This window comes from Brachyhypopomus gauderio, unplaced genomic scaffold (genome assembly GCF_052324685.1).
Source record: "Brachyhypopomus gauderio isolate BG-103 unplaced genomic scaffold, BGAUD_0.2 sc74, whole genome shotgun sequence".
NCBI lineage: Eukaryota > Metazoa > Chordata > Actinopteri > Gymnotiformes > Hypopomidae > Brachyhypopomus > Brachyhypopomus gauderio.
This window is the reverse complement of record NW_027506895.1, coordinates 182,501-207,199: the sequence shown is the minus strand read 5'-3', so window position 1 is coordinate 207,199 and position 24,699 is coordinate 182,501. Positions and strand designations below refer to the sequence as shown.

The 24,699-nt window shown below is 43.1% G+C and overlaps 4 protein-coding genes, 1 long non-coding RNA gene and 1 other non-coding gene across 15 annotated transcripts in view; 3 read left to right on the top strand and 3 right to left on the bottom strand.

The window, feature by feature from the left end:
* Window positions 1-4,031: 4,031 nt before the first annotated feature.
* On the bottom strand, window positions 4,032-7,711 carry LOC143491391 (E3 ubiquitin-protein ligase TRIM47-like). 2 transcript variants are annotated; one of them, XM_076990343.1, is made up of 8 exons: window positions 7,038-7,711; window positions 6,840-6,935; window positions 6,325-6,558; window positions 5,921-6,068; window positions 5,486-5,566; window positions 5,023-5,129; window positions 4,608-4,881; window positions 4,032-4,468 (listed from the first exon to the last, which is right to left on the bottom strand). In XM_076990343.1, the coding sequence occupies exons 1-8, from the start codon at window positions 7,623-7,625 to the stop codon at window positions 4,341-4,343; spliced, it is 1,656 nt and encodes a 551-aa protein (XP_076846458.1). In that variant the 5' UTR covers window positions 7,626-7,711; the 3' UTR covers window positions 4,032-4,340. The 2 variants fall into 2 exon arrangements, with proteins under 2 accessions (XP_076846458.1, XP_076846459.1); XM_076990344.1 differs by having other exon boundaries at window positions 5,510-5,566.
* A 3,170-nt stretch (window positions 7,712-10,881) lies between these two features.
* LOC143491414 (small nucleolar RNA U13) lies at window positions 10,882-10,976 on the top strand. Its single transcript, XR_013125196.1, has one exon. It is a non-coding gene; the product is annotated as a small nucleolar RNA U13 (small nucleolar RNA).
* Window positions 10,977-11,465: 489 nt separating this feature from the next.
* mak16 (MAK16 homolog (S. cerevisiae)) lies at window positions 11,466-14,380 on the top strand. Its single transcript, XM_076990364.1, has 10 exons — window positions 11,466-11,690; window positions 11,792-11,841; window positions 12,000-12,109; window positions 12,215-12,279; window positions 12,472-12,623; window positions 12,947-13,001; window positions 13,095-13,169; window positions 13,324-13,437; window positions 13,641-13,706; window positions 13,810-14,380. Exons 1-10 carry the CDS (start codon window positions 11,676-11,678, stop codon window positions 14,017-14,019), a joined length of 912 nt encoding a protein of 303 aa, XP_076846479.1. The 5' UTR covers window positions 11,466-11,675; the 3' UTR covers window positions 14,020-14,380.
* Window positions 14,381-15,676: 1,296 nt separating this feature from the next.
* Window positions 15,677-19,013, bottom strand: tti2 (TELO2 interacting protein 2). 7 transcript variants are annotated; one of them, XM_076990359.1, is made up of 8 exons: window positions 18,932-19,013; window positions 18,153-18,799; window positions 17,842-18,028; window positions 17,668-17,760; window positions 17,228-17,412; window positions 16,917-17,060; window positions 16,533-16,689; window positions 15,677-16,134 (listed from the first exon to the last, which is right to left on the bottom strand). In XM_076990359.1, the coding sequence occupies exons 2-8, from the start codon at window positions 18,791-18,793 to the stop codon at window positions 16,048-16,050; spliced, it is 1,494 nt and encodes a 497-aa protein (XP_076846474.1). In that variant the 5' UTR covers window positions 18,794-18,799; window positions 18,932-19,013; the 3' UTR covers window positions 15,677-16,047. The 7 variants fall into 7 exon arrangements, 5 of the variants coding, with proteins under 5 accessions (XP_076846474.1, XP_076846475.1, XP_076846476.1 ...); XM_076990360.1 differs by having other exon boundaries at window positions 15,677-15,909; window positions 16,016-16,134; window positions 18,153-18,982; XM_076990361.1 differs by having other exon boundaries at window positions 18,153-18,325; window positions 18,566-18,981.
* Window positions 19,006-20,964, top strand: LOC143491410 (uncharacterized). Its single transcript, XR_013125195.1, has 3 exons — window positions 19,006-20,222; window positions 20,657-20,722; window positions 20,826-20,964. It is a non-coding gene; the product is annotated as an uncharacterized LOC143491410 (long non-coding RNA).
* Window positions 20,965-21,122: 158 nt separating this feature from the next.
* The window catches only part of slc18a1 (solute carrier family 18 member A1), a 9,570-nt gene continuing 5,993 nt past the window's right edge, over window positions 21,123-24,699 (bottom strand). For all 3 annotated transcript variants that reach the window (XM_076990356.1, XM_076990357.1, XM_076990355.1), the window contains exons 7-16: window positions 24,394-24,483; window positions 24,211-24,254; window positions 23,751-23,811; window positions 23,392-23,487; window positions 22,477-22,555; window positions 22,169-22,220; window positions 21,955-22,018; window positions 21,689-21,808; window positions 21,370-21,503; window positions 21,123-21,252 (exon numbers count right to left, since the gene is read on the bottom strand). In XM_076990356.1, coding sequence (XP_076846471.1) covers window positions 21,145-21,252; window positions 21,370-21,503; window positions 21,689-21,808; window positions 21,955-22,018; window positions 22,169-22,220; window positions 22,477-22,555; window positions 23,392-23,487; window positions 23,751-23,811; window positions 24,211-24,254; window positions 24,394-24,483 — 848 coding nt within the window. In that variant the 3' untranslated portion in view covers window positions 21,123-21,144. The remainder of the gene's footprint in view (window positions 21,253-21,369; window positions 21,504-21,688; window positions 21,809-21,954; window positions 22,019-22,168; window positions 22,221-22,476; window positions 22,556-23,391; window positions 23,488-23,750; window positions 23,812-24,210; window positions 24,255-24,393; window positions 24,484-24,699) is intronic.

Here is a 24,699-nt window from a genome sequence, read left to right as displayed (position 1 = left end):
TCTCCGGCCCCTAGGATAGCAGCAATATCGTAGTAACTGAGAAACTTTTGCACACTGGTCGAGAGAAGACAGGAAGCTCGAGGTACTCGAGGAGTACTCGAGGGTTCAGGGAAAACAGGACGAATCCAGCAGTCTCTCGTGTGCAGTGCTCGCCATATTGCGGGAATAGGGCGTCCACGACATAACCGGTGAGCACCATGTCCTCCAAGAGAAGCCGCTAAGTAGGCCTTGAGTTTCACAATAATGCCACCTCGTTTCCCTCGTTTTTTTAGAACGCTTTTTCCAAGGTTGTAAGCAGGGAGAGTACAGTAAATGAGCAGGAACTTCAGCAAGCACAGGTGGAAGAATGATATGTTGCTTGCCTAAGCCAGGATTTATTGATATTAGCGACTCACTAAGAGCCCTAATATTAAGAAGGTCCTGGCGATTATAAACAATCATAGCAAATACATTTTGGCAAAATACACATAGCAATAAAGTAATTATAATCAATAAATCAAATAGGCGAGAGAGACGAAGTTGACGGCATGCCACCACAGGCGCCATCTTGTGTAGGAGAGTTTAACACGCAGACTATCCCTTTGGATTTGACCATAGGAGAACACAGAGAGCAGCTATGTTATAAGTGCCCCTCATATGCGTCTCATCCTGGGGTTTTCTTGGCTTCAGCATCACAATCCTGAGGTCGATTGGCTCTCCCGCACTGTGCAGAGTTGGGGCACCCTCTGTAGAAACACATTACGTGTTTGTTTACCTCGATGATATCCTCATCTATAGTCATTCCCAGTCTGAGCATATAAAACACATGAGACGTGCTGTAGCATTGAGTTTTCTGCATTGCCTTTTCTTTTGTGTTCTCGCGTCTCTCTCTCACACTAACGTTAGGCTTTGCCTATTTTACTGTCAATGTGAGCCGGCACTTGGGTCCACCATTCTCATGGTTTTCTCTACGTGGTGTGTACTTGTTGGTACACCCGCGTTACAACTGAGGTAATCCTACTCCTGATGTCCTGCTGAGGTAATCCTACTCCTGTTACTGAGTCTCAACCCGCCTCAGCTGCTATGGTGCTTCCCAACAAATACACTTTACTTACTTAAACAAAAATATACAATTACTCACAGTTGGTGAAACCTGACACTCAAATAGCACAACTTCAGCCCAGATCTGCCGAACTACAAGCACATAGTCTCACACCATACAGTGTTTTGCAAACTACTAAACACACTTCTGTTCATTAGACACTGACATCTATTACATCACATCTTTTACATTTCAATGAGCTTCAACACACCCACCTGTGAACAAACTAATCAAACACAGCTATCAAATGAACAGACTCTTACTGTGATTATCTGTAAGCTCGTCAATCAGTTATATTTCAGAGTTAAATCAGAGTTATATTTATACTTTAAGCACAACAAAAATACAGCAGGTGAGTTGACCTGTCTTCAAATAAAAGCGGTGTAAATATGTTGAGGTATGAAATGTACACCTCAGTGTTGTGTGCTGGTATGTTCCTAGTAGGTCTACATGATGTTATTTTTCAGCATGTTTTGCCTGACTTATGCAATCTCATAAGAATTTATCTTCACAGATGTGGCTGATGTAACCTGACAAAAAAGAAGAGTGAGAAACATAATTGGCCACAGAACTGTTTTTAATGTTGCGGGCCAACGTGGCGGTAACATCACGTTGTTGAACAGCCTCCGTGCCATCGTCACAGCAGAAGACAAAGGGGATGCAGAGCTGGTCATGTTGGATGAAGCATTTTTTCACCAATCAGCATCTTTTACTCCATCACCTCCACCCACGCTCTCCGTCCTTAACCCCACTGAGCAGTTACTGTTCACGCAAGGATTTCGAGCCCCAGCCATGGAGAAGACCTGCAGCCAAACTGATGCAGTGTGTGTGCACCAATTACTTTATTCAGGATGAAAGTTTAAACTCTCATTCGGATTTCAGGCGGAGCTCCTCCATGAGAGCCTCCACCTGCTTGGCTTTCTCCACCACCTCCTCCTTCTTCTGGTTATAATGGATGATGACCTCATCAAATGCCTGGAGCACCTATTCATTCGACACCTCTTTCTCCTCCTGCAACCATGTCAGGTCTTCCTGCACACATACACTTTACAATCTTTTACCCAGCTTTACTCACTTTAGCTGGCACTTTTAAAAGCTCTGTGGATTTAATGTGAAAGGTCAAAGTCAAATTTATTTATATAACACTTTTTACATCAGCCGTTGTGACAAACCAGCTTCACACATTCAGTGGCAAGGAAAACTCCCTAGAGCATGAGGAAGAAACCTTCAGAGGAATCAAGACTCAAGATGCGGGGTGTATCCCTCTGGTTGACAACAGTATAAACAGAAAAGAACAAAAATCACTGAATCACTGAAAGTTAACCACTGAGAATACATGTAAAACTGTTTCATCACAGACTAACCTACTCTGAATAGGGCTTTTGGCACCCTAGAGGCTACAGGAAAAAAAACATAATATATGTATTTAGCAGATTTAATGTGAACAGCATCAGATCTTTTCAAGAAAAGTTTAAAACAGGAATGTGTTATGCAGGAAATGGCACAAGGAGAGTGACATAAAAAATTATTTATGAAGTTTAATAAAATGTTGATTTCACCTAATAAAATATTAATAAATTGATTGCATGACTAGTTCTTAAAGTCTGACATAACCCCTGCTCAACACTACCCCTGCTCAACGCTACTTCTGCTCAGCGCTACCTCTGCTCAGTGCTTCCTAACATATTTCATGCAGGAAATGGCAACAAATTACAAGACGGGTCATTCCAAGTCCAGGTTACTCTGAGCATTGATGGCTTGTTTTCTTGTTGTCGTTTCCTGTACTTTATGGAAGACTCGAAAACAAACAAAACAATTTTTTCTTGAAGAAATGTCAAAGGAAGTAGCTGGTGAGGATGCAGATGTGGAAAAACAGGTGGCAGACAGGAAGACGACAAGAGGACAACTGGGAAGAGACAGAAGATTAAGACAAGCAGGCCAGAATATGCTGTTCAGTGAATTGCTGTTTGAAGTTCCAAAGGTTTCTGTGCAGTCAGGGCACAATCATATGTTGTTTTATGTTGCAAAATCATTACTGGACCTCAGTATTCATGTTTATTTAAATGTCAAAGTAATTTGCAGAGGAGACATTGTGAACAAATCTCTTACATGTTAAGACAGACAGTTAGAATGAGGTAAGTGCAATAATAATAATAATAACAACAACATTATGTGGTCATGCACCTTTATTATCAATTTGCAAATCCCTGTGCATTTGCTAATTAACATTTGCTGTACTGTATTTAACACAGACAGATGGGTACTTCATGTTCTAAATATCTGCATAAAATGTAGGTCCTTAACAGTATAATGCAGTATAACAATTTAATGGTATAAAACAACAATTAATACCATTACATTGTACTAAAGAGTACAAGTTAGTATCATTATTATAGTGACAATATAGCACTCCTCATCTGAGCAAATTTCTCATCAAATAAATGTTTATATGAATAAAAAATGACTCCAGTTTAATCATCTGTACAGGGTCAGTGGACAGGGCTCCACAGTTAGAGTGAGCCAGAAACTTTAAACACAGTATTTAAAATCAGTATCGTATAGAAAATGACAGCTGTCCACAATCTAGAACTGTTATTCTTTTCTTTACACTCCTAGAACCCGGTTCTCCCATCCATTCCATTTTTCACAAAGCCAAAAACAATATGCTTGAAGTCTAATTGCTCAGCTTTCTTCAAGGTGAAGAAAAACTGGGAGTTAGTATCTCTCCCGTGATTGGCCATGGACAGGAGGCCTGCTCTTGTGTGCTACATATCAAAGTTCTCATCCGCAAACTTGTCTCCATAGATGGACCAAGTTCTCTTGGTAAGCTAAAATTACTAATGGCCCCAATTCATCCATCCATCCATCCATTATCTGAACCGCTTAATCCCGCTAGTCGGGGTCACGGGGGGGCTGGAGCCAATCCCAGCATCTCCGGGCGAAGGCAGGGTACACCATGGGCAGGTCGCCAGTCCACCGCATGGCCAACACACACGCACGCACTCACACCTACGGGCAATTTTAGAGTGATCAATCAACCTAACACGCATGTCTTTGGACTGTGGGAGGAAACTGGAGTACCCGGAGGAAACCCACGCAGGCACAGGGAGAACATGCAAACTCCACACAGAACAGCCCAGACCGAGAATCGAACCCAGACCGCCTTGCTGTGAGGCGACAGTGCTAACCACCACACCACCGTGCCGCCCCGGCCCCAATGATCAGCAAATGGGTGTAAATGAACAGTGACATCAGGAAGCTACACAGTATGCAACACATCCACCTGGGCCATGCCACTCTGACATTCTGTAAATGTTCTCCTGAAGGCGTCAGCGAGAACACCAGTCAGGAACTTGGCAGCAAACTGCTCCACCTTTGCATCCCCATCTGGGTGTCCGTGGGGAAAAAAACACATTTGGAACTTTCACATATAGAACTTTAAAATTCAAATTTAGTAACAAATCAAATATCGGAATAGAAATTGGACTGTGCAATCAGATAAAGCTTTTTGTTTCAGTCGGTCTACCTGCATAGTCATTAGCCGTCCAACTGAATGCGTTGAATGAGCTCTTCATTGGTTTAATTTCCATGGTCTTGGTGATGATGTGGTTGGCACACACATTCAAAACCTTCTCGCGTCGCATAAGTACACGGTAGGTCTTTTTTAGTGGGTGTAAAAGGATTTTGATGTTACCAACACCACGCTGATTCCATTGGTTACAATCACGGTCCCATCTATAAAGCTTTGCTCTCTCATTGTAAAGAATCTCTTCATCCTCCTCACCAGTTTTCACCTCAACCTGTCAAGAGGTGTAAACCACAGAGTTTAATTTCTCTGACCTTTTTAGAGTACAAGTATGTGCATAAACTCATTATCAGAATATGCAGTTATTAGATTCTGGTTCACTATAAAAGATCGTTGAGAACCAAACATACTGTACCTTAGGTAGAACTACAACGGGCTTGTCAAGGTCAGTACTGTTAGAAGCATTATCATCACTGCCCTCGTCCTCTTCTTCCTCCTCTTCCTCTTCGCTGTGGGATGACTCTGCTCGCCCAAGAGAATAAAAATATTGTCTTCCTAGAAAACTAATCAGTCATTGCAATGTGTTATTTTTTCATTCTTCCGAGGGCCCCTAGGGGTCATGGGTTTGTAAGCACCAGATGATGCGTTCTCATATGCGCACTCCTGTATGCACCACTACTGTGTGTCCAATCAGAAAGAAATTTATAGCGTGTGGTTTTCTTGTGCTTACACTAAGTCTGTATTAGATGAGTCAAAAAATAGAATTAGATCACATATCATTCATTCACTCATTCTTTCTTTTTGCTTCCAAATTGTAGGTATTTAAACAGAATACACATACATTCTCTGAAATAAAGAGAACTGTAGTAACAACCAACCCTTCTTTTGAAAAGTAAATTCACCGAAGTTCTTTGCCAAGTCTGCAAGTGATGCTCCAAATCGAAATATCGGAAGATAATCTGGAGGCAGAAGGAAGGAAAACGTGCAGGTCATCAGAACAGTGACGGGCAATAAATTATTTTAGAAAAATTGGACATGCTTCCTGGAAATCTAGTCATCCCAGAAACTTAGATATTATGGCTGCATGCTCTGGAATTCTCTACCTGCAAATATGACATCAAATGGCACCTTCAAAAAACATCTCAAAACTGTCATTTTATATGCCATTTCTAAATGTTCTTTTATGTTTTATTCATTTATTTTCAATGTTCTTTTTAAAATATTATATAGTAATTATTTAAAATATTATTATTTTTATTGCTTTATCATAATCACCATTATTATTATTGTTATTATCTGTTCACATATCACACCTCGAGATAATTGGATTACTTCTGGCTTGTGGAGCTTTTCAACTTGTTCCTTCACCCCAGAGAAAATGTTCCTCAGCTCCTCTATTGAAACACATGTTCTAATGGTGTTACAGGTTAGGTCTGCAGATCCAGGGAGATAAATGAAATTCTTTTGAAAGAAAAAAGAAGACACAGATACACACATAGAGTGAGAGTACATTTTTCAGTGCATGCATCGGTCACTTTCCAGATACGCAAATAAATCCTAATCCCAGACTAAAAAGAATTTCCAATCACCGCTGGTACTTCACGTTAGTATAAATCTTAACTTGACCCATATATAGCAAACCAGAATAATATAATATTTTGTTATTAGGGAACCACCAGATGAGGGTCACTGGACAGCCCTTATGAAATGATGTTACCTGGAGGAAGTGGATGTGATCATCTGTAAGTGATAGCTTCTCCATCTCAGCGTCTCTCCTCCTCAGATCAGTGATCTCCTGCTCCACGTTCCTCATGAGTTCTTGAATGTGATCCAGTTCAGCCTTTTCCTGAGCTCTGATCAGCTCTTTCACGTCAGAGCGTCTTTGCTCAATAGACTGAATCAGCTCAGTGAAGAGGTTGTCACTCTCCTCCAATGCTGCCTGCGCTGAGCACTGTTAGGAGACACAGAGAGAGGGGGACACAGAGAGAGGGGATACAGAAAAAGGAGAAACAGAGAGAGGAAACATGAAACAGGAGAGACACAGAGGGGAGACACAGAGAGAGGAGACACAGAGATGAGGTGTCTGTTTAAAGCAGCTGCCTCCCACAGTGGAGCTCAGTGGTTCTGGAAAAGGGATCCACCCAGAGTCACTCCGCACTCACCAACCAGAACAGAGTCCTGAAATGGCGCTTCTGGCACATAGCCATTGTCATCTGCTCTGGTCTCACTCACCCTGAGAGACTCCACCGCCCAGTTCAGTTCCTGGAGCTTCTGCTCTTCAAACTGGAGTCTCTGTTGGTTTTCCCTCTGGGTTTCCATCAACTCCTTCTGCAGGGAAAAGACGATGCAGATTGTGCATCATGTTTAAATGCTGAACTGGTCACTTCATTGCCTTTACTTGGAAAAACTGTATGAATCAGATTGTTTTACCTGCTTCTCGGTTCTTTCCGCTGCTGCTGAGACTGTCTTATGACTGCTGTGTTCATCCATCACACACAAATAACAGATCAATTTCTGATCAGTGCGGCAAAAAACCTCCAAGAGCCTGTCATGAAGTCCACAGATCTTCTCCTGCAGATTCACTGAGGCCTCGACCAGTTTGTGTTTCTTGTAAGCAGGAGATCCATAATGATTCTGAACATGTGCTTCACAGAAGGACAGCAGACACGTCAGGCAGGACTTGACAGCGTTGTGTTTTCTCTCAGTGCAGACGTCACACTCCACATCTCCAGGTATAACAGAGGAGACAACAGGAGCAACATCTTGGAGTTTTGTCTTCCTCAGTTTGTCAGTCAGTTCAGCCAGCATGGTGTTCTTGTTGAGAACAGGTCTTGGTGTGAAGCTGTGTCTGCACTGGGGGCAGCTGTAGGATCCCTTCTGATCATCCTGATCCCAGCAGTCATTGATACATCCCCGACAGAAACTGTGTCCACAGGGAATAGTCACCGGATCCTTCAGCCAATCCAGACAGATTGGGCAGCAGACGAGGTCCATAACGTTGGAAAGTCCTTCTGCCATTTTTACAATAACCACTTAGACGATACGTGACGAGCAGAGAACATAGTTGTTTCACTTTCGTTTCTCCAGATATCCAGCTGTGCGGGAACGGCTTTCCCGTGTACCACAACAACGCGGAGAGAAACTAGGCCACGTCTCTAAAGTTCTTTACTCGGTCAGAAGCGTACTCTCTCCCATCACATTTGTTAAGCCGGAAAAGTCTGTCAATTAATCCCATTGGATAATAATAATAAGTTTAGTTTATATAGCGCCTTTCTCATACCCACGGTCGCTTTACAATGAGGGGGAAAAACTACACTGCACTCATTTAAATGACTAGAGGATTTACTTTTCAAGTCCACTAATCAACAGTTGTACACCTCGCTTTAAATAGGGCACCTAGATGTACATATTACTCTGGAAATGTAACGTATAAATAAGTGCAAACGATTATCCACAACGTGTGTCATTAAATCTAATTTTCCCATGTTGCATTTTTTGTCTATTTTATCTGTTCATCCTTCATAAAGAACAATATTGTCTGGCCAGGAGAGGACCTGGCAGCAAGTTAAAAGGAGATATAATTAAATTTTGTGAGCGATTCTAGAAAAGTGCTATATAAATAAAGTTTTACTTACTTACTTACTTACATTTTACAGGCTGGTAAGTGAATGTAGATAACAATGAACAAACGAGGTGAATAGATTTAGGTGTCTGCTCACATATTGAATGTCTTTATTGAGGTTCTCTGCATCTCCAGCAGAATAAAGGAAGCTCCCACTTGCAAAGAATCACAAACCATCAGTGGCACAGTGAGCATGGCATTGTGCCGTCTGAATCACAGTGTAACAGACCCATCTGTGGCACAGTGAGCATGGCATTTTGCCGTCTGAATCACAGTGTAACAGACCCATCTGTGGTACAGTGAGCATGGCATTGTGCCGTCTGAATCACAGTGTAACAGACCCATCTGTGGTACAGTGAGCATGGCATTGTGCCGTCTGAATCACAGTGTAACAGACCCATCTGTGGCACAGTGAGCATGGCTTTGTGCCATCTGAATCACAGTGTAACAGACCCATCTGTGGTACAGTGAGCATGGCATTTTGCCGTCTGAATCACAGTGTAACAGACCCATCTGTGGTACAGTGAGCATGGCATTGTGCCGTCTGAATCACAGTGTAACAGACCCATCTGTGGCACAGTGAGCATGGCATTGTGCCGTCTGAATCACAGTGTAACAAGACCCATCTGTGGTACAGGAAGACTTAACGCCTAAATGCTCATCTGAGAATTAGGTCTTCCTTATCCAAAAAAGGGCATGACATTATGAAGAGGAAACAGTGAATGTGAGTAGGACCTATATATACTATATTACTATATACTATAAACCTATATACTATAGTATATACTATATTATTATATACTATATACCCATATACTATAGAATATACTATTTTACTATATACCTATATGCTATATTACTACAAGCTATATATACAATATACACTATATTAATACTACTGGCCGATTTATTATTAGTTACACCTTGATAGTACCGGGTTAGACCCCCTTTCACCTTCAGAATTGCCTCAGTCCTTCGTGGCATAGATTCAACAAGGTACTGGAAACATTCCTCAGAGAGTCTGGTCCATATTGAGATGACAGCATCACACAGTTGCTGCAGATTTGTCAGCTGCACATCCATGATGTGAATCTCCCGTTCCACCACATCCCAAAGGTGCTCTATTGGATTGAGATCTGGTGACTGTGGAGATCATTCGAGTACAGTGAACTCATTGTCATGTTCAAGACCAGTCTGAGATGATTTGCGCTTTAAGACATGGTGCGTTAGCCTGGTGGAAGTAGCCATCAGAAGATGGGGACACTGTGGTCTGGTCATAAAGGGATGGACACAGTCCGCAACAATGCTCAGGTAGGCTGTAAATGCATTGAGTTGCTGTCATGTGATTGGCTGATTCGACATTAGCGTTAATGAGCTGTTGGACAGGTGTACCTAATAAAGTGGCTGGTGAGTGTATATACTAAATATACTATATTGCCCTCATCACAAACTTTATTGAAACCACTTGCAACTTCATCAGCCATGTTTTGTAAGATGAATTACAAATCGCAATAAAACACATTCATCAAACTTCTGACAGCAATTGACATTTTCATTAGCATAGCAATATAACATTTACACCTGGTTAATAATGATACCAATTAAATAAATATAAAAATTGTTGCAATTACAGTCAACAGACTTTAATTAAATGAAAAAAAATGGCAATATATGTGTAATATATTAACGTATGATACTTAAAATGATGCAGCATATTCAGAATTATCATGGACATGCTGTAAAATACATTAATTCCTCACAGGACTGACGGTAGAAACACGGGGGAATCACTAGGATTAATTTGAACCTGCCTGTTAACCTGGTCTGGAGCAGGCTACCTGCAAAGAATAAATCACCATAGTAACTTGACCGGGGAAGGGTTAACCTGCTTTCATGCAACGGACTCGAGGCTAAATTCAGCCAGGATAACCAACATATCCACAGAGCATCCAAACAAGATAACATACAAATCTATAATTAATTAGAAAGGTTAGAAATACATGAAATATAAAAACACTTAGATTTCATTAACGCTGACGTTTATATTTTAATTCAAAACATTTCTCTGTTTGAAAACTCTTTATCACTTTATTCACTTTTTAGTTTTAGTTTAAAGTTGAGTCCCAGCACCCCTATCAATAATAGCAAAAATATTTGTAATGTAATTTACAACTTTTGAACTTTTGAAAAACGTTTAACTACTGAAAATATACAATTAAATCCAAAGTTTAACACGAAAAAAAGCAATGTCCTTTGTACTTTATAAAGAAATGTCAAGGCTCTGCATTGTATCAGAAATTATTTCCGCTTGTTAAAAGTCTTATTTCATGTTTTGTTCAGCGTCACTTCGCCAGTCTGATTGCAGCGTTAAGTTCTTCTGGCTACGGTCAATAGTGGGCGGAGCTTCGGCAGCCTGTGACGAAATAGCCGAGTTGTGTACCCAGAATGCATCGCTCCTGAATACGATTACTAGTGTCTTCTTTATTGAAATGATTTTATTATAACGACTCCGTGCTGTGATTATTAACCGAGCATTATGATAATAATGTGGAAGACGATCAGATTTATGACGAAAGAAAAATATCAGTGACCATACCCTCCTTCAAACAACTATGAGATTACATTTGTTTCTACTGAACACGTAACTCAGCGATCCTTCTGGTTCTGAAATAATGATGATTGGTTTGTTCACAATTATTGTGAAATGCGCGGCCTTTTGTTACGACTTGCGCACAAACCGTCTGAATCCAAATATATTCTGTTGTTAAAAATAAAGAAAACCATTTCGGGGTGTCAGTTTTTATCAATGGAAACACACAGGAAGTTTATCTAATATTATAATGTTGTTGTTAATGTTTCTTTATTGACGTCAGTGTCATACTGTACAGCATCATGTTTCAAACATATGGAAAAATACTCGTCCGACCCATCACTAATCTCTTCAAATGTAAGAAGGGTTTTCAACATAGTCCCAAAAATAAAAAAGACGTTTGCTTATGCGGAAGCAATGGCAAGCGTACGATTAAGGTGTTTGAAGGAGATGGTTAGCCAGATAACTTCATTATAGAGAATATAAGGCGATCCCGGGTTGATCCAACTCAGATCTCGAACAACGCGCACTGATGTTGCGCTAGGCTCGATTGTGCATGTCAATTAGATAATATAACACAAACAACAAGCTTCCTATCAATCGAGTGTCACACACATTCGCCGGTAGGGGGCGATACGCGCAACGTGTGCGCGATACAGCAACTGCGCAGCGGAGCAAGAGAAGAAGCGGCCGTCGTGCGACAACATGGTGGCCTCCTAGAGTTTCCATGTGGCAGTTTACCTTGTGCGAAAGTCGGTGTTGTATTTTAAGTTCAGGTGTGCGTTAATTTCAGGATCACGTCGATTGTGACTACATTATATATTAAAGCGTCGACCATAACTGAGGGGAATCAACAATGCAGCACGACGACGTAAGTAGACAACTGTGAAAAGCCAGTTACAGATCGGTGGTTAACTAGCTGGCTGTCTAAACTAGTCAGATTTATACCACTGATCTAATGTTTCTTTACAGGTAATCTGGGATCTCATCGGCAGCAAGCAGTTCTGTTCCTATAAAGTAAAGTAAGTCAGCACTCTCCTCATCTAAACCTAGAAATGTAACCGATAATAACTGATACTAAACCTAACCCTGTCATTTGTGTATAAAGTATGTCTATTAGAAGGTTTATATCTTACCAAAGTATCGTGAACCTTATGCTTTATTCACTTAATCCTTGAAGAACAAAAACGAAACATTTCTGCCGGAACGAATACAACACCACCGGTCTGTGTAACCGCCAGTCGTGCCCACTTGCGAACAGCCAGTATGCCACCGTGAGAGAAGAGAAAGGTATGGTGTCTCACGGTGTCTCCAAACGTCTCCTGCCTGATGTCTGAGACCTGGTGGAGCTTGAAGTTATTTCAGCCGGTGTGATGGATTTCTCTGTGTGCCTAGGTCGGTGTTACCTGTACATGAAGGTTATTGAAAGAGCCGCTTTCCCTGGTCGCCTGTGGGAAAAGGTAAACAATGTGCTGTCCTACATCAAGATTAATAGGATTACAGCAAATTACAGAATTGTATGTTTGCTGAAGTATATTTTTGTACATGTTTGAGCTAAATTTTCTGTATGCAGTACCACAAGGATCCATTCTCTCAGCTTGAGTGATCTTGGATACGTGACCATATGTTACGGTTGTAATGTTTTGTCACAGGTGAAACTGAGTGAGAATTACGAGAAGGCCCTGCAGGAGATCGACGAGAATCTCATTTACTGGCCGCGGTATTATCGGCACAAGTGTAAACAGCGCTTCACGAAGATCACACAATACCTCATCCGCATACGCAAGCTCACACTCAAGAGACAGTGAGTGCCCCCGCTGTGTTCCTAGATTTGCAGGCTGCTGTCATTCTGTAGTACATTTTCTTATATTCATTGACCTGTATATCAGCCCAACTAGAATCAATAAAAGCAGCCAGTTGATCTCATGTCATGTGTTACATGGTTGATGTTATGGACAGCTTATGTTCTGTGTTACGTGGCTGATATTGGGCACCAGACTAATGCCTGCTGCTTGCACAGCATTTAATGGGTATTCTGCTGAACGAGTCCGCAAAGCAGTGGTGTTGCTGAGGGAGTTTGTGGTCTCCTGGTTCTCTGTACAATGAGTCTGTTCCATTTGTTCACAGGAGGAAACTGGTGCCCCTTAGCAGAAAAGTAGAGAGGAGAGAAAAACGGAGAGAGGTGCGTTTGTCTAGTGGGAATGTGCCCAGCTCCATATTGGACATGTCTGGTGAAAGAAATTGAGGCACATCTGTTATTTGCTTTTCGTTGTAGGAAAAAGCCCTTATTGCTGCTCAGTTGGACAATGCCATAGAGAAGGAACTTCTGGAGAGGTTGAAGCAGGGCACGGTGAGAATGACTCCACCACAGGCTGCTCCAAACCGCGTCGGGGGGGGGGGGGGGGGGGGGCTGGTCCTTTGGCACGACCCTCTGTGATTGGCTGGGTCCTGACTGAGTAACGTATTTTTGTCGCTTTGCTTTTGTGCTCCTTGTTTCGTGTCAGTATGGGGATATCTACAACTTCCCCATCCACGCTTTTGATAAAGCTTTGGAGAAACAGGACGAGGAGACAGAGTCTGAAGCTGAGGAGGAGGATGAGGGGGAGGATGAGGATGAGGTGAGACACAGTGGTTATAACAGTGTTTAGAGATTTTTTTTAATTTCCTCATGTTAATTTAGGCTGCTAATGACGTCCGGGTGACTGGTCCTGAGTTGATTGTTACTCACACCTGCTGTAGTGTTTTGGAACAACTGAGAAATACATGTGTAAATCGGGTTGTGATGGTGGAATGCTGGCCTAATGTGTGCGACTCCTGGCAGGATGCCGGGAAGAGAGAATTTGTTGCAGATGATGAGATTGAAGAAAGTGACCTCAGCGATTTTGAGGTGACCCCCCTCATGCTTTTGTATTTATTTTGTCTTTGTACCTCAAATGAATATGAAATGAAATACCTTAAAAGCGCTAAAATAATCCCACCGTATTTCACAGGATATGAACAACCTGAAGGTTAGTGATGAAGAGGACTCCAGTGAGGAAGAAGAGGAGTCGGAGGAAGAGTCGGAGGAAGAGATGGAGGTGTCTGGGGCCAAGTCGAAAGGAAAGATGCCACTGAAAGGACCAGTGAGGCACAAACGGGCTTACGTGGAGATCGAGTACGAGCAGGAGACTGAGCCTGCTCCCAAGAGCAAGGCCTCTTAGGACTGGAGAGCCCCGCCCACTATACTGGAGCCCCGCCTCCAGCACACACCCCTCACGGAAATCTCCACTGTACGTCGACTGTGGCTGCTTTAGAACGGGTGGCTTTGTTTTCTGTTTGCTGCAGTTAAGCAGAACAAGACATTTTTGTGTCGGAGGCGCTGGTTGTCAAGAGGCGCTGATGATAAATTTCTGTTCTAAGATAATTATGGATAATACATTTTAGTTATAAAAATACCTTCAGAAAGTGTTTTATATAACTTTTGGAATTTTGCTGTTAACCTTTCGTGCATTGTAAAACGTGGTCCCTCCTACTGAGAGAAACGTCTAGTGTAGAATTCAAATTATAGAACATTCTCCACAACACACCTTCCCTGTCGTATTTTCACCCAACCATCACAAAGTTACCGTCACCGGAGATCAGGGATTAAGGGCGGCCTTGGACCAAACAGTATTAACAGGAAATTCTTTTTAGTCTAGGATTAGGTAGTCAAGCACATGTTGGACAAAATCTTGGAGATGGCAGATGAAAGCAGATTAAGTAAACAAATACGTTTGTGGAGTTAGACCTAGCAGAAGACCCCAACAGGAAAAGCTAGACCTAAATGTTTTATGTTTTATAACTGAAGGGTTTGTCAGAATTGAAGATTTATTTTAGCTTGAATTCCTGAGGCAGCGTCATTTACATTGATAACATTTGGTGTTAATCAGTTTGACATTGTGTGTGGTCCCTGGGAAATTAAACCCACATTAATAACGTCGAGCTGTGCTTTGCCTGGTGACCTACAGGAGTCTGTACTGTGTTTTAAGAAAATAATGGATGTGTTTGACTAATAAACACTGCCTATGAAAATAAGATTGTGGCAGGGAGAACTAGGTGAGAAAAGGCAGACGTTCGCCTAGCAAACAGATCCTGAAGAAGAGAGTGTCTTCATAATGAAGCAGACGTTGAGGTTTGGGGCAGCGTGTTGGACGCATTAAAAAGGGATTTGGGTCTAAAGCAATGGTTTTCAGTGTGGAGGCAGTTCATTATAGGATTGGTGGGATTTAATACGTTGGAGAAGATCTGCGGGAAGGCGGAGTCAAAGGTGGGGCAAATGTTTCGATGGGGAATAGCAGTGCACTACTGTTCAGACTGGGAGAGTGACACACAATGAAGAAGTTGATGTAGAAGAAGAAACAATCCAGTTGACTTAGAATGCTCCACTCAAAGAACCAGCAGTCAAGGCGATTGAGCGTGAGCAAGAGACGATGTCCGCTCCCTAGAGCCGAGACTCCCAGGTGCTGAAGCAGTCACATCGTGACCCTGTCACCACCAGTGCTGGGTGAGGTCTGTGGTCGTTGGAATGGACAGTCTTCTCTACATACCAGTGGTCCCCTGCAAGTCTAGGAGACTATAAAATAGTGAATTCAAGTTTCTGCACCAATCAGATGTATTTTTTTAATTATAACGGTTTCATTTCTGTTTGCTCCCATCAAGAGAGAACTTATACATAGATATTTAGCTGTCGTTTGTCTAAACACAGCTTTTAGTTATATAAAGATATTTGGACAGCAATTATTATAGCTTTCATATTTCAAACCCTAAATAAAAAATTCCCAGTACACTACAAAATTGCAGTTGGCAAGAAAGTTCAGCAATACAAGACCCACACAAAACTAATAAAGGTTTTCCTTTATTCAATTATAGAACATTTGTACCAGTCAGAATCATAAAATAAACATTTCATTTCTTGTCTATAGTATTGCAAGGAACATTCATATCATTTTAGTGCATTTGGGAGTGTCTGCTCCTCCAAACCACTTTGATGGATTTTGAGAGGAGGTTCATCGTACATGATGTACAGTAGGACTGAGTTTGCACAGCACAGCTTCAGTCACACCAGCCAGGTCCTGTGATGAGACGCAGTGAGCAACACATCGTTTGCGAGTCATGACCACGATATTGTCCACTGTACTATACCAACAGCACAAAAGGCTGAAATATGCAAATAAACACCTTTGTGATGCTGAGCATTCTGACCAATCATGTTATACACCCTGTGACACTGTAAGGTCCAGTATGCACTTCAGAACACGGTCCGAGACGCAGCTGCCCTCTACCTTTCTCAGCAGGACCTGCAGGAAGAGATAATGCAGGTGTTTGCATGTGTTCCATTTTGTTAGGGTACTGGATCGTGATGTGCCGTGAAGCAGATTCTAGACCTCACAATTCTAGTAATCTTGACTCTCACACTAAAAACAGTAGCACGTCCATCTTTCCAGAGGTACAGTCCAAATTCTCACAAATGCAGCACCATGCTCACAGGAACAAGCCTGATGAACTCACCTGTGTCCTATTATATTCTATTATATTAATATCACCATATTAGCTTCACTAGAAAAACATGGGGCCCACTACATATTTCCCAAAAAGGAAGACTGATTCAAGCACCAATGGCCAGAGAAAATGAACATGGCACAGATTTAGGCCCACTTCTTGCACAGACACACACACACACACGGCCCGAACAAACCTGCAGCCTGCCCTGGGAGCAGTGGTCCAGCAACATCAGGCAGCCTGAGGCTTTCTTCAGCAGCTCCTCCCTGAGCTCAGGAGCCAGTGGCTCAGAAGACACGTCCACCAGGAACCTCAGCAAGCTCTTAGCCAGCACCTCCATCCTGCACGCCATCCTAGCGAGACCAGCAGGAGAAACCGTAGAAATCAATACTAGCACAGCTGCATTCGTTTCCACACAACATACTGACGTTATTTTCCATTTTGCTCTGAACGGTCTACGTCTTTATGCGAATTCCACATTGACAATATACCCCCCCCCCATAAGAATCGTCATATGATTTACTGCTTATGGGTTAGTTTACTAACTACATATTCCTGTTTGGAATCAAAGGATGATGACCTCGGCCAGGCGGTCTGTATGGTTCTCTCCAGAACTTCCAGTATACTCAGCCTGGTTTTCTCCTCCGGACCATCCGACACCTCCAGATATCCCACAATCACTCTCTCCAGCCTCTTCAGATGGCGAGCAATTCCTATACCCATCCTGTTCGATAATAATAATAACCACAAATGTATGATGGCATGTTTCTCAAGACTTAGCTGACTTCACAAATATTCATCTATGTGAACATAACATCACGGGTCGTATTTGTAGATCATCTGTGGGCTGAATCTACGATCTTCTAACATTAGAAAGAACGTAGGACTCACTTTTCAACGAACAGAAAAAGGTTGTTGGCATAGATACGGCGGAGCGCCACCTTGTGTTCCATTTCCATGTGCGTTAAAACGAGGCGGACAACCTCATCAAAGCGGTTTGGTTTCCGTGGTAATCCTGTGTGAGTGAGGGGTTTCTCAAGGACCGGGAGCAGATCTATAAGACAAGGGAGAACCACCTGCAACCAGACATACAGTCAGAGAAGTAATACTACCATTTACTGATTCAGTATTACAGGACAAAATGTTAGCAAGGCTGATGCATTTATAAGGGACTCGTATACAGTAATAAATATATATTGCAGCCTGGATATGATATTGCAGTTTGCAAAAAAACATGATTTAAACATGTCCAGAGTTCTGAAGGCATGCCTGGACCTACATATGAAGGGCTACATGTTGTGTGTATTCATATGTGTGTGAGCGTGTGTTACCTGTATAAGTAGAGCATCGGAGGTGTACAGGTGATTGAAGAGGGCGTGGTACAGCACCTGAGCCCGGTTGAACTGCCTGAGTTCTGCTGCAGGCTGAAAAGATAAAGAAACTGAAGATATCTTTGGCCTACTGATCAGCTGTGATGTTCGTGGACAAAAATCGCCGTTACTTACCACATTCAGGACAATGTGATGCAGACAGTGCACTCCCAGAACTTTGTTCTCTGACTGGTAATCGTCGGACATGAGCAGAGAGGGAGGGAACACCTTGTCTAGGTACTCTGCTAACCAGGGGCGTCCCACCTGCACCAGTACCCAGGAGAACACGTGCCTCACAGCCTGGTTTCGTTTCCAGTTTCCCCTAAATACAAAAACACCCATTGTTTCATAACAGTAGACGATGAATAAAGTTTACAGTGTCAGAAAAAACTAAGCAAACTTCAGTAAGCAGAAAGATGCTTTGCGGCGTGTTTGTAAACACTCACTTTGTCAGCTCTGGCTGCAGTGTGGCTAGGATGGGTCTCAGTGTCCCGTCTTGATCGCCTTCTGTCTTACCACACAACATCTCCTGTAGTGAACCACTGCCGGTCGCCCTGACGGTCGAGGTCAGCAGCTCCAAGGCTCTTCTCCTGGTGGCCTCACTGCTCCACGGCTGCTCCTGTAGGTGCGTAACGGAGAATACACAAAGACTCGGTGCCAGTGCGCCTGCGAGCGACCGCGCCGTGGCCGAACCGCTCGAACCCGCCCGGACGGCTTCGTGCAGCTTCGCCGTTAAGACGAGAAGCGCTTCAATGACCGCCGCGGCTTTAGGTGGGACGTGTTCGTAGCCGCCGGCGGGTAAAGTCCCGCCGTCCGGGTCACATATCGGCAGGGCGGCGTAGTTCGTGAAGGAGTCCACCAGCTCCACGTAGGCGCTCCGCACGTCCAGGCAGGACGGCGGGAAGAGCCAGCTCGCGTCTCCGAGGAGGAAGAGCTCCGCCGCGCCCCTCAACACGCACCGCGGCTCCGACCCGAAGCGCTGGCGGAGCCGAGACAGCACGACGGTGACGGGGGGCTCTTCACACGCAGGTTCCGCCATGTTGAGGTCTTGGAGAAGGAGCGCAAGCTGCATGTGTGTGTCAGACATCTTCACCTAGAGAGACACAGGATATCTATCTACAGTAACTAGCTAGTTACTGATACAACTGCTAAATTAAAACATGTTGTCGTAAGGTGTGTGGATAACATTTTTATGTGGATAGAAACGCTGTAGCGTTACAATTACTTTAGCTATCTAACTGGCTGGGTAGCCGCACTCCTCCTTCTAGCTCCATGCCCCTTGTTTTGGTGTGCAACAGTAAATAAGTCTCACCAGAAACACGTGATACATCGAAGGTTCTGATCGTGACAATATCTTATCCCGAAAGGAAAATATATAAATAAAATAAACATCTGTAACTATTTTACAGGCGTACTTATTACAAAGGCTCCAGATCCATACACTTACGATTTGGCCCTGAGAAGGTGAAAGGGGATAGTTGTGAGGTGAGGTTCTCAACTCCAGTACTGGGGCCCAACTGTCTTACAGTTTCTTCTTGGTCCAACACACCAGGCTCAACGCCCTTCCTGTGTATTCTACCTCCTTCATCCACAGAAAACTGACATTTCTTCTTGAAGTACAAGAAGGACTGAAACTGTTATGTTGTAATTCCATCTTGATGTATTAGCTGTGTACTATCTCTGGGTTTATGTGCTCTGGGCTTTATCCATAAAAAAATGTTATTCTTGTAAAAATGCTGCTATAACTACTACAACTGCTATAAATAAACATCATATTTACTTAAAGAATAAAGTAAATTTTATCCTGGCTTGTATTAATACTCCCAGAAACATAATGATAGTAAGAGATTCAATATTTATAGGAGAATATAATATGTACTCTACTTAGAACCTCTTTGCTGCTATTAGGTGCTGTATTGTTATGGGTCTTTTTTGCTTTAGTCCTGCTTCATTTCACCTGGTGCTTAGTGCTTGAGCTGTGCTGCTGTGGTTAGTGCCTGCGTGCTGTCCGTCGGTCCTGCGTTGAGCTGTGCTGCTGTGGTTAGTGCCTGCATGCTGTCCGTCGGTCCTGCGTTGAGCTGTACTACTGTGGTTAGTGCCTGCGTGCTGTCCAACATTGCCATGTCACAAAAAGCGGCTGGTTTGTGGAGGAGCTGCAGCTCTGGAAGGCCTCGTTTCTAATCAGCCACCCTCGTGCTGTGGTTTGCCCACTTACAAAGGCCGTTATAATGGAAGCAGGTATTAGTTTATGGAGGGTGGGAATGAATGCATTGAGAGCTAGACTGCTAACATCATACCGTGACGCGTGCGGCTTTTGTCTTCTCCTTCCTGTCTGTTATCAGAGGGTGAGATGTGTCCGGTGCACATATTCAAGAAGAGGAGCGTCACCTTTCGCTTCGACAATGCTGTTATTTATTGACACAGAGAGACTGTAACAACATGCTTCGCCTGAGAGGATATTGGATTTCACTGTCAATTTGCAAGCGCTTCGGCCTGTTCTGTTGACCTAAAGCATCGTGAGTTAAAAGAGCACAGAGATTGTGTTGACCAAAGGCACACGCATGCCCAAAGCCACCAGTTCACCATTCATAAAGCAGTGGACTTGATTGAGGGGTCAGTTGATGATAGATGTTTTGTCGTTAATGTTGGTTGTTAGGCACACACACACACATACACACATAGAGCAGTGGTTCCCAATCCCACAACACATTTACACAAGATTGAGTATTTAGGGCACTTTTTAGGTGTGTAAAAGCAAGAAGACCCAATGTAAGGGTTTCAGAACTCTGGGAGTGAACATTTGAGCTGCTGTAGTAGCTGCTAATGACGTCCAGGTCCTGAGTTGATTGTTACTCACACCTACTGTAGTGTTTTGGAACAACTGAGAAATACATGTGTAAATCGGGTTGTGATGGTGGAATGCTGGCCTAATGTGTGCGACTCCTGGCAGGATGCCGGGAAGAGAGAATTTGTTGCAGATGATGAGATTGAAGAAAGTGACCTCAGCGATTTTGAGGTGACCCCCCTCATGCTTTTGTATTTATTTTGTTTTTGTACCTCAAATGAATATGAAATGAAATACCTTAAAAGCGCTAAAATAATCCCACCGTATTTCACAGGATATGAACAACCTGAAGGTTAGTGATGAAGAGGACTCCAGTGAGGAAGAAGAGGAATCGGAGGAAGAGTCGGAGGAAGAGATGGAGGTGTCTGGAGCCAAGTCGAAAACCGTTCGATACTGTTAGCCAATACGTTTATTTCAGTCACAATAATATGATAGTTGTACAGTAAAGTTAAATGAACACAACAAACACTAAGCATTAAAAATGTGTAATACACTACACTGTGATTTATAGACATTCAGGAAAGGTATGTGTGTGTGTGTGTGTGTGTGTGTGTGTGTGTGTGTGTGTGTGTGTGTGTGTCTGTGTGTATGCGTTACTCCTCTATGTCTCCTTCACTTTCATCACTCAGAGGGAACTCTCTGCACGGACGCTGAGTGTTGTAGCTCTTCACATGCATAGGACATTCCTGATTTATAATGGCCTGAGGAAATATACAAAACATAAACCATGAACTGAAAGAAACTATTCAACTGCAAGATGTGTGCGTATGTGTGTGTGTGTGTGTGTGTGTGTGTGTGTGTGTGTGTGTGTGTGTTACCATCTTCTCCTCGCGAACAGCAGGGTTTTTGAGGAAGAAGCAGAGAGGTGCATAAGCAATGTTGATAACACCGATGATGACCATAAGGTATGGGAAGCCAATCGCTTTTACTATAGCGCCCCCTGTAGATGGCCCTGCAACATGCACAGGTTAAAAGGTCAGCTGGTGAAGTGATATTTCTAGCCAACGTTTCTGGGCTCTGTAGATAATATAATATCTACTTCTACATAGTCATTATAAGGATATAATGTCATTTAGGCAGATATGCCAAATCCTTTTCTTATAGTATTGTACTGTATTACTCTGTAAGTGTATTTACCTATAGCAAACCCCATACAGAGAGCTACGTCTGCTATAGCATACACACTCCCATAAACAGAGACGTGTCTGATGTCCACCAGGTAACCCATTATAGCCATCATAGATGAATCAACCATTCCTGGAGACACAAGCACAAAGACAGTGTTGTCAGCCCAGCCCAGCTACCAGTACCAGGCATTCTGGGTACGTTCCCATCACAGTTCTAATCACCGATACACTTCTAATGACCAGAACACGTCTAATCACCAATACAGTTTTAATTACCAATAGCGAATCCCAGTCCACCATTTGGACCAATGAGGCCATAAATGTCTTTGGCAAGAGGAACCTGTAAAACATCCACATTATTGTATTTATGTATTTGCTTGCCACAGTCACGACACTATAAATAACTGGTTAAAGTCGCCCATTTATGTCGGTGTTGGAGGAGTCTCGTTTTCTGGTTTTATTCTGATAGTTTGCCTGTGGGAGTACTCACACAGAGAAGGCTGATGCCGACAATCACCATGCCAATCATGGAACAAAGCCACCTAGCAAGGGACAGCAGCATGTATGACATTACAAGGGACAGCAGCATGTATGACATTACAGTCATCATATAATCCAGATTATTTGTTAATCTGCCTCCATCTCCTCAGATTGGACATCCACTCTACTCCTCTGTCCTCTTTCCTTCTCACACTCTCAGTGTCTGTAGTTTGCGCTCGATCACTAATAAGTTCTGAATACTCTTGAGATAAACGGCGCAGATGTGTGATTCCGAAAGGCACAGGAGAGAGACGCTACCTGCCCATTTTGTTAGCCAGCAAGCCGAACAGGTTGGTGCCGATCAGGTAAGACACGCTGGCGGGTAGAAAAGCCACACCTGCAAGATGAGAAGCCCATGCGGGTTACCCACACATTACCCGCAGAGATTCACCAGCTAGGAGCCCAGACGGCGAGCTAACCAGATCAGAGCAGCAGGGCACTCACAAACAGGAAGCCCCGAGCACCCATCCACAGATGTGACGGCGCTTTGTGTCAGGCAAGCGGGACACATAAAAGAAGCAATTAAAGTCTGATGTCCTGCAGCGCTGATGTCTTGGCGAGTCTGCAGTCTGCTTTGCTTTCTGTGAAGAGTCCCGTGTATGCAAGGAATCACCTTACACTGTGTGCAGTGTGTTATTTTACACTGTGTATGCAGTGTGTTATTTTACACTGTGTATGCAGTGCTTTATTTTACACTGTGTATGTGCAGTGTTATTTTACACTGTGTATGCAGTGCCTTATTTTACACTGTGTGCAGTGTTATTTTACACTGTGTATGCAGTGCCTTATTTTACACTGTGTGTGTGCAGTGTTATTTTACACTGTGTATGCAGTGCCTTATTTTACACTGTGTGTGCAGTGTGTTATTTTACACTGTGTGTGCAGTGTGTTATTTTACACTGTGTGTGCAGTGTGTTATTTTACACTGTGTATGCAGTGCCTTATTTTACACTGTGTATGCAGTGCCTTATTTTACACTGTGTGTGCAGTGCCTTATTTTACACTGTGTATGCAGTGCGTTTTTTACACTGCGTTTTTTACACAAAGTCTTAAGATTAAGTTCCATCACAACAAACCCATGCAAAGAAGAGAAACAAACAGATAAGTAATTCTGATGAAGAAAACATGCTGCAGGGGGAGGAGGAGGATGATGATGACGATGCACACGCTTACCCAGCTGCCATTTTGGTGAACACATGGTGCGCATCATCCATATGGGCAGAGTGGGTTCCAACATGGCCACCCCCATGTTAGCAAAGCACAAACACCCTGGAGGGTCAAACAGGCACGGTCAGTACGGTCAGTACGGTCCGTCGGTTCTCTGTCAGCACCACCATAGTTGACCTATAGTTACCGGATGCACTTTAGTGACTAGCGTTGGTCATGACACCATTATACACACAGACATGCGGAGGAAAAACTGAGTTACGAGAGGCAGATGCAACAGGGAGAAGTCACTACTGGAGGAATAATAACAAGAACACACCATTACACGCACACACACACAGACACACACACACACACACACACACCTGCGCTGATGAGTATATAAGGGTCCTTAAGTAGAGTTAGAAGAGGTGTCCCCTCCAAACTCTGAAACCCAGATAATAACCATGATAATCACACAATTATTCCTTCTCATTTTCATCCACTAATCCACTATCAAATTTCCCTAATTTCCTTCAGGATCAATAAAGTATCTATTCTATCTTTAAATGGACGTTCCTGCTTTCCCAAGGGCGGTACAGCCGAGCCTAGCGAGACGTCCAACATCACCAAGTGGAATAAAAGTAACACGAGTTTAAAGTTGGCATGTCGAGTTATGGGAATGTGACTAATAAGGCAACTTAAGGTTTGGAATTATATAAAGGCTGTGGTGGGAGTAACTGCACAGTTTTGGCAAAGGCTTGTCGGTCTAATGGCTTAATTAAAGTGAGCACTGTAGCCTGTGAGTGGATGTAGCGTGGTGCTGACGCCGTGAGGTATACTTACCCCTGGGGATATCTTCGAGGGCTGCAGTATGACGAGCTGAAGTGCTGTGTTTGAAAATCGTTCACAGAAGACACATTTGGTCCCAGTCATAGCATGTTTAATCAGGGCTCACGGTTACAGCTATAGGCTAAGCTTTTGGCAGGCGTTTGATGTAAACAGGTTAATGGTGACTATTCAACCCACCTCCATCAAACACAGCCAGGAACGCGAGGGTGAGAAATGGTGAATTTTTACCCACAAACTCATACATGATGCTGCCAAAGGGAGCGCCAACTGCAACACACACACACACACACACACACACACACACACACACACACACACACACACATTAGAAGACTTTGTGAGCTTTTTGCATTGTTCTGTTAGAGTAGCAAAATACTGCTATGCCTACACCCAACCTTAACCTCTGTAACCAAAAGTGTTTTTATAAAGGTAGAGGCTGATTTTTTTATTGTGTGTTAAAAGTCTTTGAAAAATAACTGCAGG

What these genes read in the sequence shown, in the direction of transcription:
- mak16 (XM_076990364.1), top strand. An exon ending in GGAGAGAAAAACGGAGAGAG is followed by an intron (nt 13,002 to 13,094) that starts GTGCGTTTGTCT and finishes TTTTCGTTGTAG; the next exon opens with GAAAAAGCCCTTATTGCTGC. An exon ending in AGAGGTTGAAGCAGGGCACG is followed by an intron (nt 13,170 to 13,323) that starts GTGAGAATGACT and finishes GTTTCGTGTCAG; the next exon opens with TATGGGGATATCTACAACTT.
- tti2 (XM_076990359.1), bottom strand. Translation starts at nt 18,793, where the DNA reads ATGTCTGACACACACATGCAGCTTGCGCTCCTTCTCCAAGACCTCAAC. An exon ending in CTTTTTCTGTTCGTTGAAAA is followed by an intron (nt 17,061 to 17,227) that starts GTGAGTCCTACG and finishes ATTATCGAACAG; the next exon opens with GATGGGTATAGGAATTGCTC. An exon ending in ATACAGACCGCCTGGCCGAG is followed by an intron (nt 16,690 to 16,916) that starts GTCATCATCCTT and finishes TGGTCTCGCTAG; the next exon opens with GATGGCGTGCAGGATGGAGG.
- LOC143491391 (XM_076990343.1), bottom strand. Translation starts at nt 7,625, where the DNA reads ATGGCAGAAGGACTTTCCAACGTTATGGACCTCGTCTGCTGCCCAATC. An exon ending in ATTTACTTTTCAAAAGAAGG is followed by an intron (nt 5,130 to 5,485) that starts GTTGGTTGTTAC and finishes TTGGGCGAGCAG; the next exon opens with AGTCATCCCACAGCGAAGAG. An exon ending in GACGGCTAATGACTATGCAG is followed by an intron (nt 4,469 to 4,607) that starts GTAGACCGACTG and finishes ACGGACACCCAG; the next exon opens with ATGGGGATGCAAAGGTGGAG.